General features: G+C 42.2%; 1 protein-coding gene across 4 annotated transcripts in view; it reads left to right on the top strand.

The window, feature by feature from the left end:
• Nucleotides 1–9,441, top strand: part of LOC124156222 (oocyte zinc finger protein XlCOF8.4-like) — a 40,100-nt gene extending 30,659 nt beyond the window's left edge. For all 4 annotated transcript variants that reach the window (XM_046530621.1, XM_046530622.1, XM_046530619.1 and 1 more), the window contains exon 2: nt 3,585–9,441. In XM_046530621.1, coding sequence (XP_046386577.1) covers nt 3,611–6,469 — 2,859 coding nt within the window. In that variant the 5' untranslated portion in view covers nt 3,585–3,610 and the 3' untranslated portion in view covers nt 6,470–9,441. The remainder of the gene's footprint in view (nt 1–3,584) is intronic.
• The last annotated feature ends 4,077 nt before the right edge of the window (nt 9,442–13,518 follow it).

Raw genomic sequence — 13,518 nt, 5'->3', positions numbered from 1 at the left:
GATACCTGGTTCCGATGGCCGGAAAAACAGTAAGTTAAGTCTCGGGAGAACACGCACCGTGACAAAGAATCTTTAGTGATTGGTCTTTTCTTCCTCACGTAGTGTGAGAGGAAAAAAGTATCTATGTTTTTAGCTGTAAATATGACTACTACGATACCAGGCGCCAGGGTTAGCTGTTGGCTGGTTTTTTAAGTGTCCGGTGGTATAAGTTCGTTTGCACGTTGGATCGATTAGTTCCCATTATGAAAAATTATCCTGTATCCGATATGCTTGTTATTATTTTAAATATTGCATCTTTTGAAATCGTCACAACTTGTGCCTCCAGCTCGTGCTATTTTCACCGAATTCGACGCCTTGGGAGAAATGTCATTGACCTCTTAAAAGTTAATTTTACGTAACTTAGGAATGTTTAGATACGTGTTACGCCATATAAGAGCCCAGTTCGACTTCGACATAGAAAATTACCTATGCCTTTTGGATATTATTTCTAAGCTGTGTTTAACTATGGGTGGTTGATGAACTTCGAACGATGAAACGTTTCTTCGAAGATTTTACGTAGGAATTTAAAAAAACTAAGTGTAATTTTTGTAATATTATTACACCTTCCCTGGGATATTTCTCTTTTGTATACCTCTTACCTCTTCTTTTGCTATTGATAAGTCTCTATCCTCTTCTTGCTTACGATTTCATCGATAAGGTGAAATTTGGTGATTACTAGGGCAACTAATAAAAAGATCTGCGGTAATTATTGACAATATGAGTTTTTGAAAAATCTCCTACCGATAATACCCTAATTCCTCAAAGCATGTTTTCTCTAGCTCGTAAGATTCATGTGATTATTATGGATGACAGAATGAATATTCGGGTTATATTGAACTAAAATATGTATTATTTTGCCTACCTACTCCTTTTACAGTACTTATATACACATACGTGATTATTTTTAGCCTTTGGATTCTTCGTGATGATTTTGACCAACTTTGCTGACCGAAAGCTCGCTACTTTAATGAAATTGTGTCACATTGTTCAAAAATGTGTGCATTGATAAAAAAATTTGAGCATTGCGCCAACATTTATCTTTGCTAATTTGTATTACACTCTGAGTTTACTGAAATTTCTTGCTCAAAGTCGCGTTCGTGTAACGCATGCATTTGGATGCAGTGCTTAAAATTGGATAAAAAGTATGCCTAATTAATATTAAATGTTTGTTTTGCTTATAATTATTGAATTATTGGAAATTGAGGGGTTATGAGATTTATTGTAAATTTATTATCAATTGCTAGAAATTTTTCGTAATTTTTTCACGAGGTTACGTGCTTTTTGATGTCGGTGCATCCCGCGTCGCTACGATCGCACCACCTCCCTCTCATGAGCGCCGCATCTCGCAGCAGCGAGTGTGCTACTCCGGTGCTGCCGAGACCCTTTTCTTGGCTCTAACCCCCTCTCCCATCCACCCTCCCTCGTCACTCACCCCTTCTTCCGTCAATATCAAAGTGTACTCCCGTACCCCCACTCGATGGCACCCAACTTTTCTCCCCCCAAACCCGCTCTTTCTCTCCCACTAACAGCACCGCTTATATACGTTACGTTGGCTTGCGAGTATGGGTGGGGCCGGGATTGTATACGCCCCCATACCCCTTTACACCCCCCCTTCCTCTCTTCGGTAGTCCCTCCACCCCATCCCCTCCCCCCCCGCGTCTAATATCCAACTGCAACAACCCGCCCACCCTCCTCCTCCCCGCCCCCTTCCGGACAAGTAGCGCACTGACTCGTTGCACTCTCGATGGGGCGGGCTAGAGAGCCTCACTGCTGCACTCGAAGCTGATTTTGCGACGGAGTACCCGATTGGATTGCGCTCCAAGGAGGAGGTGTAACCGCTAAAACCCGTCCGCCAATCGCGAAGTATGACATATTCTTGGTTTTCGCATCTTATGCATTTTTTCGCCCGCGACCTCCGTTGACGAATAATAATCTTCCGTTGCTCTCAGCCTCTCGCTAATTTGTCGGAGAACATGAGGACAGATGTAAGAGACTCGGGGAATGGCTAATTTGAAAATGCATATGTCGTAGTGGCGCCTCTGTTTCTATTTTAATTTACATGTTATTGAATCACTTTACTGTATTCATGGTAATGTTTACGCTAATAATATGGTAATGTTTATGTAGTGCGTCATTTTTATTTTTTAGGCGTGAAGTTTGGTCGTTGTTTTCGTATTTTTTGCCTAATAGAAATTTTATTTGCACCAAAATGGAACCTGATGTCAAGCATTATCATGATTTGAATATCCTTCGGAATATGGTGATTATCAGTATTCGTTGTACCTTTTTGGGAATTTGAAGAGCTCCAAGTTATTGCTTTTGTTGAAACCATTTGCTATCGTATTTTCCCATACTTAACATTGAGTAAAATCTTTACCTGTGAAATCACGGCTAATGTCGGTGAATTAAATATAATAACAAGTGGTCGAAAATATGATCGCATATTTTCGACCACTTGTTATTATAAAAAGCCTTGGTTTGAAAAAATCTATTTTAAAATATTGTACGTGAAAATTCACAAATTTTTATCGAAGTATTATTATTAAACCATTGCTTGCATAGTGATCATTTGATGAGAATTATAAATCAATAGATTTCTTATTCGTCTATTGTATGTGATCATAGGCGTAGGCAAGAGGAGTTTTGGGTGTTTAATTGCCTTACTTGAGCCAAAACGTGTTTTCGTGATATTTTCTATGCACATTGATGGGTGGAAACGTTATTGCCCGATGCTTATCACTATTTATTATTCTGAAAATGACAGTTTTTATGAGTATTTTCCTTCAGATTTCAGTATCATGATAGAGTAACTATTTCAAGCATTCCTCTTCCTTAACCCCATCAGATATGGACGGATTATGGGCGTTTTTTTGGGAGTTTCAACGGGTTTTCAAGGCACCAGGGCAGTGGCGTAGCCAGGAATTTCGTTCGGGGTGGTGGAGTCCACAGCGAGGGGTGAGAATTAAAAAAAAACGGAGAACTAAAAAATGGGATTTAAACTAATTTTAGCACTTTTCATAATCGAAAAAACTTCATTCGTTAAAGAAATATTTGGTAAATTCATTATTTTTCAGTATTTTTTTTCTTTTATGAAGGAAAATTATTGTGTTTTTATATTTCGGGAAGGCCGGATCCCCTGGACCACCCCTCTGGCTACGCCACTGCGGCAGGGGTACTTACAGGAAATATTTCATACCTAAACGGGATTCTGGAGATTGTCTCCCAAAAAACATTCCACTGGAATTTCTTCCTCACCTCCAGAGTCGCTTATCGCGATGCCATTGCCTTTTGTAATACAATGCTCAACGTCCCGATTACACGCAATTGCATCGAAACTTCGATTTCTTAAATTGTGGGGAATGATTGAAAATTAGTTTGTACCTTTAAACATGGCACTTCCGCATTTCGTGCGGAAAACTACAAAGTAATACTATGTCCCTTCCATGGAACTTTTTTTCAAAGTAAAACCGTCGACGATTAATTTTATTCTTGCTCTTGTTGCGTATTTTCTCCAACTAATTTGTTTCTCTCGCTTATCTTTATAGAGCGGCTGTGGGCCCGCGTGTCCGAGATGGTCGGCTACTTCAACAGCAGCGACATGTCACCTCTCAAGGAGGACGAAGAGGGCGCCCTGGGCGTCACCCTCCTTCCGGCCAGCACCACGCACCACTCCGCCACCACCCGCATCGACTGCACCCCAGTCGCCCACCTCCGGCCTGCATCCCCACGCCCCCCGCCGTCCCCCGCCAACCAGGTCTCCTCCAGCACGGGCGGCGACAAGCCCTTCGCCGTCAAGAGCGTCGTCTGCAGCCCTGACTTCTCCGTCTTCCAGTACTTCCCGGCTGCTGGGGCGGAAGGAGGTGGAGGGGCGGGGACCGTCCCCGGGGGTGCTGCCGCCGGCGGCGTCGGTGCTACGGGGCCTAAGGGGTCCGCTCCCGCGGTGGCGGCCGAAGTACCGGCCTCCAGCACCACGACGCCGACAGGCAAGGCGTCATTCCAGTGTCCCCTGTGCGGGAAAGTGTCCGCCTCCAAGACGGCGCACCAGAACCACCTCAGGGTCCACGCCAAGGAGGGCAAGGAACTCCCTCCTCCCCAGCCGCAGCAGCAGAGGTCATCCGGGGCGCCCCAGCAGAGCCCCCAGCCGGTCTCTGGCCAGCAGCAGGGGCAGCAAGCAGACCCTTACCCCTGCACCATGTGCGGGAAGACTTTCGCCGTGCCCGCGCGGCTGACCCGCCACTTCCGAACCCACACGGGGGAAAAACCGTACCAGTGCGAGTTCTGCTCGAAGGCGTTCTCGGTGAAGGAGAACCTGAGCGTGCACCGGAGGATCCACACCAAAGAGCGGCCCTACAAGTGCGACGTGTGCGCCAGGGCGTTCGAGCACAGCGGCAAGCTGCACCGGCACGCCCGCATCCACACGGGAGAGCGGCCGCACCGCTGCACCGTGTGCGACAAGACATTCATCCAGTCGGGGCAACTGGTCATCCACATGAGGACCCACACCGGGGAAAAGCCTTACGTCTGCAAGTCGTGCGGGAAGGGGTTCACATGCTCCAAGCAGCTTAAGGTCCACACCCGGACACACACGGGCGAGAAACCCTATTCTTGCGAGATCTGTGGCAAAGCCTTCGGGTACAACCACGTCCTCAAGCTCCACCAGGTGGCACACTTTGGTGAGAAGGTTTACAAGTGCACCATCTGCCATGAGACCTTCAACTCGAAAAAGACTATGGAGAGCCACATTAAGAGCCACTCAGGCGGAGCGACTTCTTCTACCTCCATTCCCTCTCCGCAAGGGGGTAACGCAATGCAAGGCAACCCTACTTCCACCCCTTCACCTCCCCCGCATTCGCCATCTCCGCAAACCCAAGCCTATTCCCCTCCGCCACAGATCCCCCAGCCTTCGAGGCTCAACCCTGATCAGTTCTCAGGGGGTTCAATTTCCCAGAGGCACGGTCAACAACAACAGAGCTCCCAGCAGCAGCACCAACAGCAAAACCAGCAGCTCTCCCAGCCCCACCAACCCCATCAGCAAACCCACCAACAACCCCTCCAGCAATTACATCATCAATCTCACCCCATTTCCTCAGGGGACTACGAGGCTACCTCTTCCTCTGTTTCTTCCATCAGTTCGGTCACCACCCCATCTTCATCTAGTGACAAGGAGAACAGAAACTGCCCATCAGTGAGTAGCGATGACTCAGAAATGTGCCGACGTCTTGGTATGATGGTGTCAGATGGTGTGAACGATGGACAGAACTTGCAGAGGATGCAATCTCCGTACTCGAATCATCAGCAAATGAGCAGTAATGGCTCAATATCAATTCATCAACTCCAAACACATCCATCTAGCCCTCACCAAATGTCTCAACCTCAGGGCCAGTCGTCTCCATCCTCACCCGTGCAATCTTTCCAGCATCAACAAGTCCAACAGCAGGAACGTGATTTCATTTATATTTCGTATAGGAGTGGCGAGGCCATTACTGATGGAACAACAATATTCCAGCCCTTGTCTTCTCCATCAAGTGGCTACCTACAGAGCCAAGGTCCACAGTCCCCTGTTGCCACTCAGGTTGGTCGTCCACAACACATAGGCTTGAGCCCAATGCTCCTGGCTGCCGTTGGCCTTTCAGTGGAAGATGAGGAGGAAGAGGACAGGAAAAATATGATGTGTGGGAATCAGGCGAGGGATGAACAGAGTCAGGGACAGGTGATGCCTTCATCTCCAATGGTTGGAGAGGAAGGAGTTCTCATTGTTGAGGACCCCGGAGTGGTCGTTGAAGATGAGGAAGAAGATGACGAAGAAGCTGAGAGTATTGTTGTGGCGTCAAATGCAGGACAGACTGTGTTAACTGTGACTGAACCCCCCATTTATGTTTACCCCGAGGCTATCATCCGATCTGACATGGGGAGTGGTGTGGAGCTGATGAGGGTAAGGACACCTACGGCTCCATCTATCTCACCAGAACCAAATCATAATCACCACTTGCATCAACCTCACCCCATCCTCAGACACTATTCCCCACCTTACGTTCTCCCCTCTCTCCCCAGCTCTGCGGAAGGATATTCCTCAGGTATCATGCCACCAGTGGCTCCGACCACGCCACCTGGCAATGGCAAGAGAAGGCGAGGAGAGGCGGCTCCCCTGTTAACTCCTCCCAGCAGCAATCCTGTCTCTCCTGCCACGTCGGCAGTGTCTTCGGCTTCATCTGAGCCTGACATTGCAGCTCCACATTCAGGGTACTCTGCCTCAATGAGGGAAGTTCTTATCCTACCTCCGAGAAAACGGTCTAAACTCATTCTACAGTCAATGGAAGAAACGAGTGTGGCTGGTGTTCATCTGACTGCAGGTCAGAACTCTGAGACAATGCAGCAGTCAAGAGTGAGCTCTGTTATTCAGTATGCAGAGAAATCACTTCCTACTGCATGAATGACTTAAGACTGATTGTGTGAGCAATTCTATATGTTGGCCCGTGTGCATTCACAGAAATCACTGTTGGTGGTTGATTCGTGGCCTAAAGCAAGAGAGAGATATGTCATCCTTTGGACTATGCATAGGATTTCATTCTCATTTGCGGAAGAAACTTTGACTTGAATTGGTATAATCTCAGGAACTGAATTTGTGTCTGTTGTTGTGCCGAGTTTCCAAAACTCTGTTTACAGAACTCATACCTCTTTTTACTGCCACTCAGGTGACCACATGTTTAAAGATAAGCATGCCATTTGAACTTCTAAAAGGAGTGGATCTGAGAACCTCAGAATTACCTCTTGTTGTGTGTGTGAGTGTGTGTGTGAAAATATGGGAATGATTATTGGTCTACGAACAATTTTGAGCAGTGTTTCTTGAAACATAATTTTAATTTTTGATTCCTAATATCTACACATTCGCCAGTGTGATTCTTTTAATAATGCCAATAGAAGGCATGTGGAGCCTCTAAATTCCACAACTCTCTCTTTCACTGCATTGTATATATATATACATCTTAAAAGAACATTCACCAGCCTGCTCGTTTCAAGTTAAAAGAATTTATTTACTATAATTTTATTTAGTGATTCATGTTTAGTCATTAAACTGGTAATTTTAGGGAAAGAAATCACATGCATTACCAGTATAATATCATACATGCATGTTGAAACCAGTGAAAATTATTTTTAATATTTAAATTTTATATATTTTTCAAGGTATATGAAACATGTGCCAATAGTTTTTTTTTTGGAGCCACTTTCTTTCCAGTCTGTAAGACTTAAAAATTCCTTTATTATAATTGTTTACCTTGAATTACATAAGCTAAAGTCCAACGTAAAGGCTTGTATGGTAATCTGATTAAGTATTTCAATCTCCTTTTGCTGTCAAATTAAGTTTGAATAATGGTGCTAATTTGAAGTTCAACTCTGGAAAATTGTTTTGAGTTTTTCAGTTTTTAAAAATTTTACTTTTCATTGAAATTCCTTTTGATCATCATTGTTTTAGCTCCAGTTATTTTGGAGTCAACTTAATTACTTCTATGCTATTCATTGAGGATTATATTGGTTTAATTGTAATGGAAATTCTCTTTAGTTAAAACATCTCATGCTACTTCCATCATATTTACAAGATATGTCTTAAATGCTAAGTTGAACCATAATATTAACAACTTATGTATTTTTCTGTTATTTATGTGTGTTAGCAATATGAAACTACATATATGAATTGAAATTTTAATGAATTTGTACAGGCCCGCAGTGATATCAGACCTACTAAGAGTAAAAACAGATCTGTACCTATTAAGATAGCTGAAAGCAAATACATAGATATGAAAAGTATCACAAATGAAAGTTTATCTTGCAATATTATGTACAACTAAGAGAGAGCAAGTGGGAATTGTAATTGGTAATGCAAATATTGATATATTTGTGTATTATGAGGTAAAGAAAAAGTTATACTGCCATCGTATTATTGTTTTCATGTAGTTCATATAGATGCTCATATTTTATATCATGTAGTGAGATTTTATGGCCATGTGTTTACTATGTACGTGTGTTTTGCAGTTTGTTACATGTCATATCTTCCCATGCCAATAGGTGGGAATTAGTTCCTTTTTCTAAGTACCTAACTGTTATCTATGCAGTTTATACTCAAAGTTAGGATAATTCAGGAAACAGTATGAGAATGAAGGAAGTTCATAAGACGTCTTAAATAAGACTGGCTCAGAATATTTTAATTGTTATTCATCCTGTTCCAAGAAGACGTAAATAACCGTGGAGATTCTAATAAGAGATGGCATATTTTCAGAGTAGAATGCTCCACCTGAATGTTGTGTATGCTGCTTCATTAAATGTCCTCTTATATTGCTAAATGAAGCCATCCATTGTCTTATTGGACCATTTGTCAAAAAAAAGCTGCACTCATGTTTCACAAGCGCCCTCGAAAGTCATTTTCTCCACGCTGAATTGCAAATATTTGGACCCCGTCATTCATGTTCGCCCAAAGTAGGGTGTGTTTCCTCCGTTTCCATGCACATGCTGCTTTTTTAAAGTAGATTCTCATTGATAATTGCTGTTGGTGAGATATGGCTAATGTGCTCATGAAAAAAGTATTGGAATCTAGTGTTCGAGGCGATATCATTTCATGCGAGGCCTAATGAATTTGGGCATCTAGGTTGGGAAATAAACTGTAAGTAAGAAAAATGAATGGCAGGATAAAAATGTGCTGGTGAGAATTCCCTCATTATTAAACATGTGCCTTTATTCTCTCCTCTCAAAGTCTCATTTGGTTGGATAAATAATTCCCTTTGATGCAAATTTTGAGTCAATGGTTTGGAGCAACAATCTTGCAAAGCTGACAGTATACAACTCAGCCCTAGGCAAGAGAAACTGATATGAAAAAGTCTGAATTTGTGAAGGAAAAGAGAGAGGATCAAGGCTAAGTGTTTCAGTGAGGGAATAATGAGTGCAAAGCAGCCCTAAGACTGATAATTGTGGACTGAAGTTTTACCCTAGATTCAATGTTGACCATGCACAGTAATGAGTCAAGCACACATTCATTAGTTGGGCATTGGTTACCCTTGCTTGGCAGCCCTTGCCTTTTGACTGATTAAATTCCTAGTATTGGGCATACTTGCCCTCAATCGCTCGAATAGATGAGTGATTGTGCATCACATAGAATAATTGGATACACTTTCTTATTTATGTTGTGTAATAAATATTGTACCTTGAAATTAAAACTATATATAGTTATAAAAAAAATCTGAAGCTCTTGTTTCAATATGAATCCTTTTTGTAAATCTTGGATTGAATATAAAAGTGTAAAAAACATCATACTCCATGGTATGAAACAATGTTCAGTCTCGATCTCTTCTTTGAAGCATTCAAGAAAAAAAATTTAGAGTCATCTTTTATGTAAATAAAATATACTGAAAGATATCTTGCCTTTTTTTCACTCAAAAAATATCCAGTCCTTATCATATCCTACAAATCGATTAATATTAGCCAGTTTACTTCCGAAGGAAGTCAAATGTGGGACCCATCATGAGTATGAAGCTCAGTTTAAATCACAATAATTATCAATGTGTAGTATGACATTGAAGCTAAATACTGGTAAACTCGCAGTGGTATAATTCATTGTTCAAACAAAAATTCATTTTAATGAATATCAACGCAAAGCTATCCTTAAAGCAACTGAGTGTGTTCAGTGGGTTAGCAGATGGTGGGTCTACCTCTAGATGTAGAGGTTAGCTGTGAGATATTTGCACAAATAAACAACCATGAACCTACTGCATTCAGAGGTGTTACTGGTCTACCCTGAGGTAAGATATGCCATTTCAATGATGAAGATGTTGACACAAGGTCACTGACAATAATACTTCTCATTGGCTGGAGAAGAGGGCAACTGCTCATCTTCATAAGGAGAGAAGCGGTGGTGGCAGGGTAAAGTCCTTACCTGACAAACAAGAGGTTGCAGGTTTGAGTCCCGCCTTGGTAGGTTTCTCCTATCCATGGCATGGTTGTTCGTGCGCATGTAATTGTTAAATTTGTTAAACATCCCGATTTAAAATGGCCAATACGAGCTGTATTCGGTGGTTTGAGAATAAAAAAAAAAAGCTTGGGATCACAGTGGTCAGTTCTGCAGCACTCTTATCATTACAGTCATGATCATTGGCATCGATTGCAGTAACACATTGTTGAGGACGGGCTTCTGGAGGTCTGGGGGGTATGGAATACCTCACAGTGGAAGGGGGGTCCGGGGGCCGTCCCCCAAAAATAAAAAAAAATCATGGAAATAGAGTTTTTTAAATGCATTTTTTACCTGATGCGTCCCCAGCAGGACCACTGCCAGTGGTAATGGTAACATTTACTTGGGTGATTGCAGTCATGTGACCTAGAATGCAAGGGGCTGTGGGGTGCACTGATGTGTTAAGTAAGAGAGCCTAAATTTTACTCCTATGATCATCCCCGCGCAACAAAGGACATGGGGATAGAAGGAAGGAGGTGGGGAAAGGAGGAAGGGGGTAAGTTGGGAATTTCTTTTGCAATGCATGGAAAGACTGGAAAATGTTGATAAATCCAAAAAATTAATATTTCAGATAATAGATAAATTTCTTTATTGGATATGATTGAACACTTTCCCAGCCAACAGAATAAATTAATTTTTCTTCGGTTTCTACATGGGTAAGAAACCTTAAGAGGCGCTCTTAAGATTTTTTTACCTGCATGGAAACCCGAGATAAGTTTATTTTTTTCTTTATTGGGTGTTTTCCCCACATTTTTCATGACTCTCAATGATATTACTCCTCTCGTGCTGGAGCCTTCCTCAGAGTGTAATGGTTACGTACAGCAGTTCAATAATAAATTCAGCTATAAGTCTAGTATTTCAGAGGGTTTATGTGAAGAAATAAAGAGTACCTACTCTCAGTTTTAGAGTCAGCTCTCTGATTATTTTCACATTCCAAGCAACAGCAAAGTAATAGCCAACATACGTGCGTGAGACATTAGGAAATGAAAATTCTCTCAAAATACCATTGCAACTGGTATTTGCAGTTATTGATAGCATGGATGTTTGACTGGGGGGGAGGACATGGGACCACCTCAGAACCACCCACCCTCCAAGGCTTATAGGGTCTTAATCCCTCAATATATTTTTTTTTTTATTTAAACCACTCAGAACTTAAATTAAGCCTAATTTCTGATGACACTTTTGGGTGCTAATGAAATTTTTTATTTAGCAATTTTTCAAACTTATCTGGGGGGGTGGGAAATTAGCCCAATGGTAGCCCAATTACACTGGGCCCCTATCGATTATCCATTAGCCACACCTATGATTGATGTAGGAAAAACTTAGTGCGGTTTTAGCATGAGAACGAAACTTTCATGGTACATATTCGTGTACAGCTACCAGGCCTCAGCTTAGTTTTGAAAGAGATAATGTTTACAAACTGAGACAAGGATAGAGTCAATCACAGCCAAAAGGGAGTGGAAGGTGGTGCATGCAGACTACCCAGTGATCCTTGGTCGTACATGGCTGAAAGTTTCTGTAACAGGATTTTCCTGTAGGGGGCACAGGGATTAAATGGGAAAAGGTGTTCTTATATTTGATATTAGCAAGTAAATTACAAAATAAAACTAAATAATTACTATTTCATTTTGTACGATGGCTATATATAAGAAAATATTAACTTACTTATACATATTTTACATGTCAAAAATTAAAACTAAAGAAGGAAGGATACTAACCAAGGGAGACAAGGTCCAGAGTGGATAAAAGGAGTACGTGAAGGATCTGTATGACAGCAGAAATAGGTAGGAGAGATTGAATTTGGAGGATGAAAGTGCAGTGGGGGAGGATAATCTCGGGCCAGGGATCTTAGATGCGGAACTCGAGAGAGCCCTTTGTGATATGAAGGCTAGGAAAGCAGTAGGTGGGGACATGATACCGTGAGAGCTTCTGAAGAATCTAGGGAGGGGTAGTAAGAAAAGCCTTTTCAACTAGTATGCAAGATCTATGAGAAGGGATGTTGGCTGGAGGATTTCATGAGGACGGTTTTATTTCCGCTGCCAAAAAAGAAGAAAGCTGTGGAATGCGGAGATTATAAGACTATTTACCTATTATCACACACAACAAAAGTGGCTCTGAGAATATTAAATAGACAAATGAAGTTGAGGGCAAATATCACTTTGGTATAAAAAAGGAAAGATTGAGATGCAATAGTACCTAGTGATGACGCAGTAGCAGTTCCTTCTTGAGAGGAACCTAGAATATAACCAGGAGGTGTATGCCTGCTTTATGGATCTTGAAAAAGCATTTTATTGAGTGGACTGGGTAAATTTATTGGTTAGTCTTAGGGAAAAAGGTGCAAATTGAAGCCATATCCCACTCATTCATAATCCTCATATGGCCCAGACTTGTCAAGTGAGGGTGGCAGACAGAGAACCTGGGTGGGGAAACATTGGCCAGGGAGTGAGGCTTGGCTGTACACTATCCCTGTTGCTTTTAAACCTTTGTGCTGATGAGGTGATAAGAGAGGTGTGGGATGAATTGGAAGCTGGAGTAAAAGTGGGAGGAATCATGATTAAATCATTGAGGTTTGTGGTGATCAAGTGTTCATTAGCCAATCAAGGAGAGAGCTGCAGCCACTAGTGCATGTGTGAGAAAAATGTTGCGACGAGTATGGCATGAGAATTAATCACAAGACCAAGGTTATGCAATTTTGTAAAGCATCGCGGGCTTGGAACATCTCAAGAAACTTTGAGGACTCAAGATGAAAGTGGTCGAGCAAAAGCTTGAGCATGTAGAGCAATTTAACTAACTTTTTAGGAAGCACATCAGAGGAAGACAAATACAGCAGTAAGGACATCAGGACATGGGCGAGGGGCAGGAGCCCCCCCCCCCCAGAAGCAAAAATTGCAAATTTCTTTAAGGAAAATAATATTTTTTAAAGCAAATAATTTTAAAAACTAATAAAGAGCTGTTACAATTTCCTTAAAATGTTAATTTTATTCACCTTTTCCATGCTTAAATCTTACCTACAACTTGAACAACCATGGTTTGCCCCATCCCTCCCCCCCTAGTTTTGATCCTGGGTATGCCCTAGTATCAGGAAGAAAAATGTTTTAGAAAAGGAGGCATTCATGAACAGGAATTAGCTTATGAGAGGATCACAAAGTCAGATTTTCACTCTTAGAGAGAAGGGACGTTTTTATGCTTTGCATGCTGACTGCGTCATTTACCCAAAAACTTATTACTACCTGAATATCTTGCACTTGGGCACCTTTCACTCACCATAAGGATCGCTAGGGGCTTAACTTTACCAGACCAGCCCTTGTGGCAGGGGGTGCCTCCTGCACAGGGGGTCTCTCCTGCACTGGCTGGTACCTAAAATTGTGAACTACCGCAGCGGAAGGGTTAAAGAAAAGGTTAACGAAGATTGTGGTCTGGAGTGTAGCGCTTAACAGTGTGGAAACATGGAACGTTAGGAAGGAGGACGAAAGAAGACTGGAGGTATT

Source organism: Ischnura elegans, chromosome 3 (assembly GCF_921293095.1).
Source record: "Ischnura elegans chromosome 3, ioIscEleg1.1, whole genome shotgun sequence".
Taxonomy (NCBI): domain Eukaryota; kingdom Metazoa; phylum Arthropoda; class Insecta; order Odonata; family Coenagrionidae; genus Ischnura; species Ischnura elegans.
This window is presented reverse-complemented; position numbering and strand designations above follow the sequence as displayed.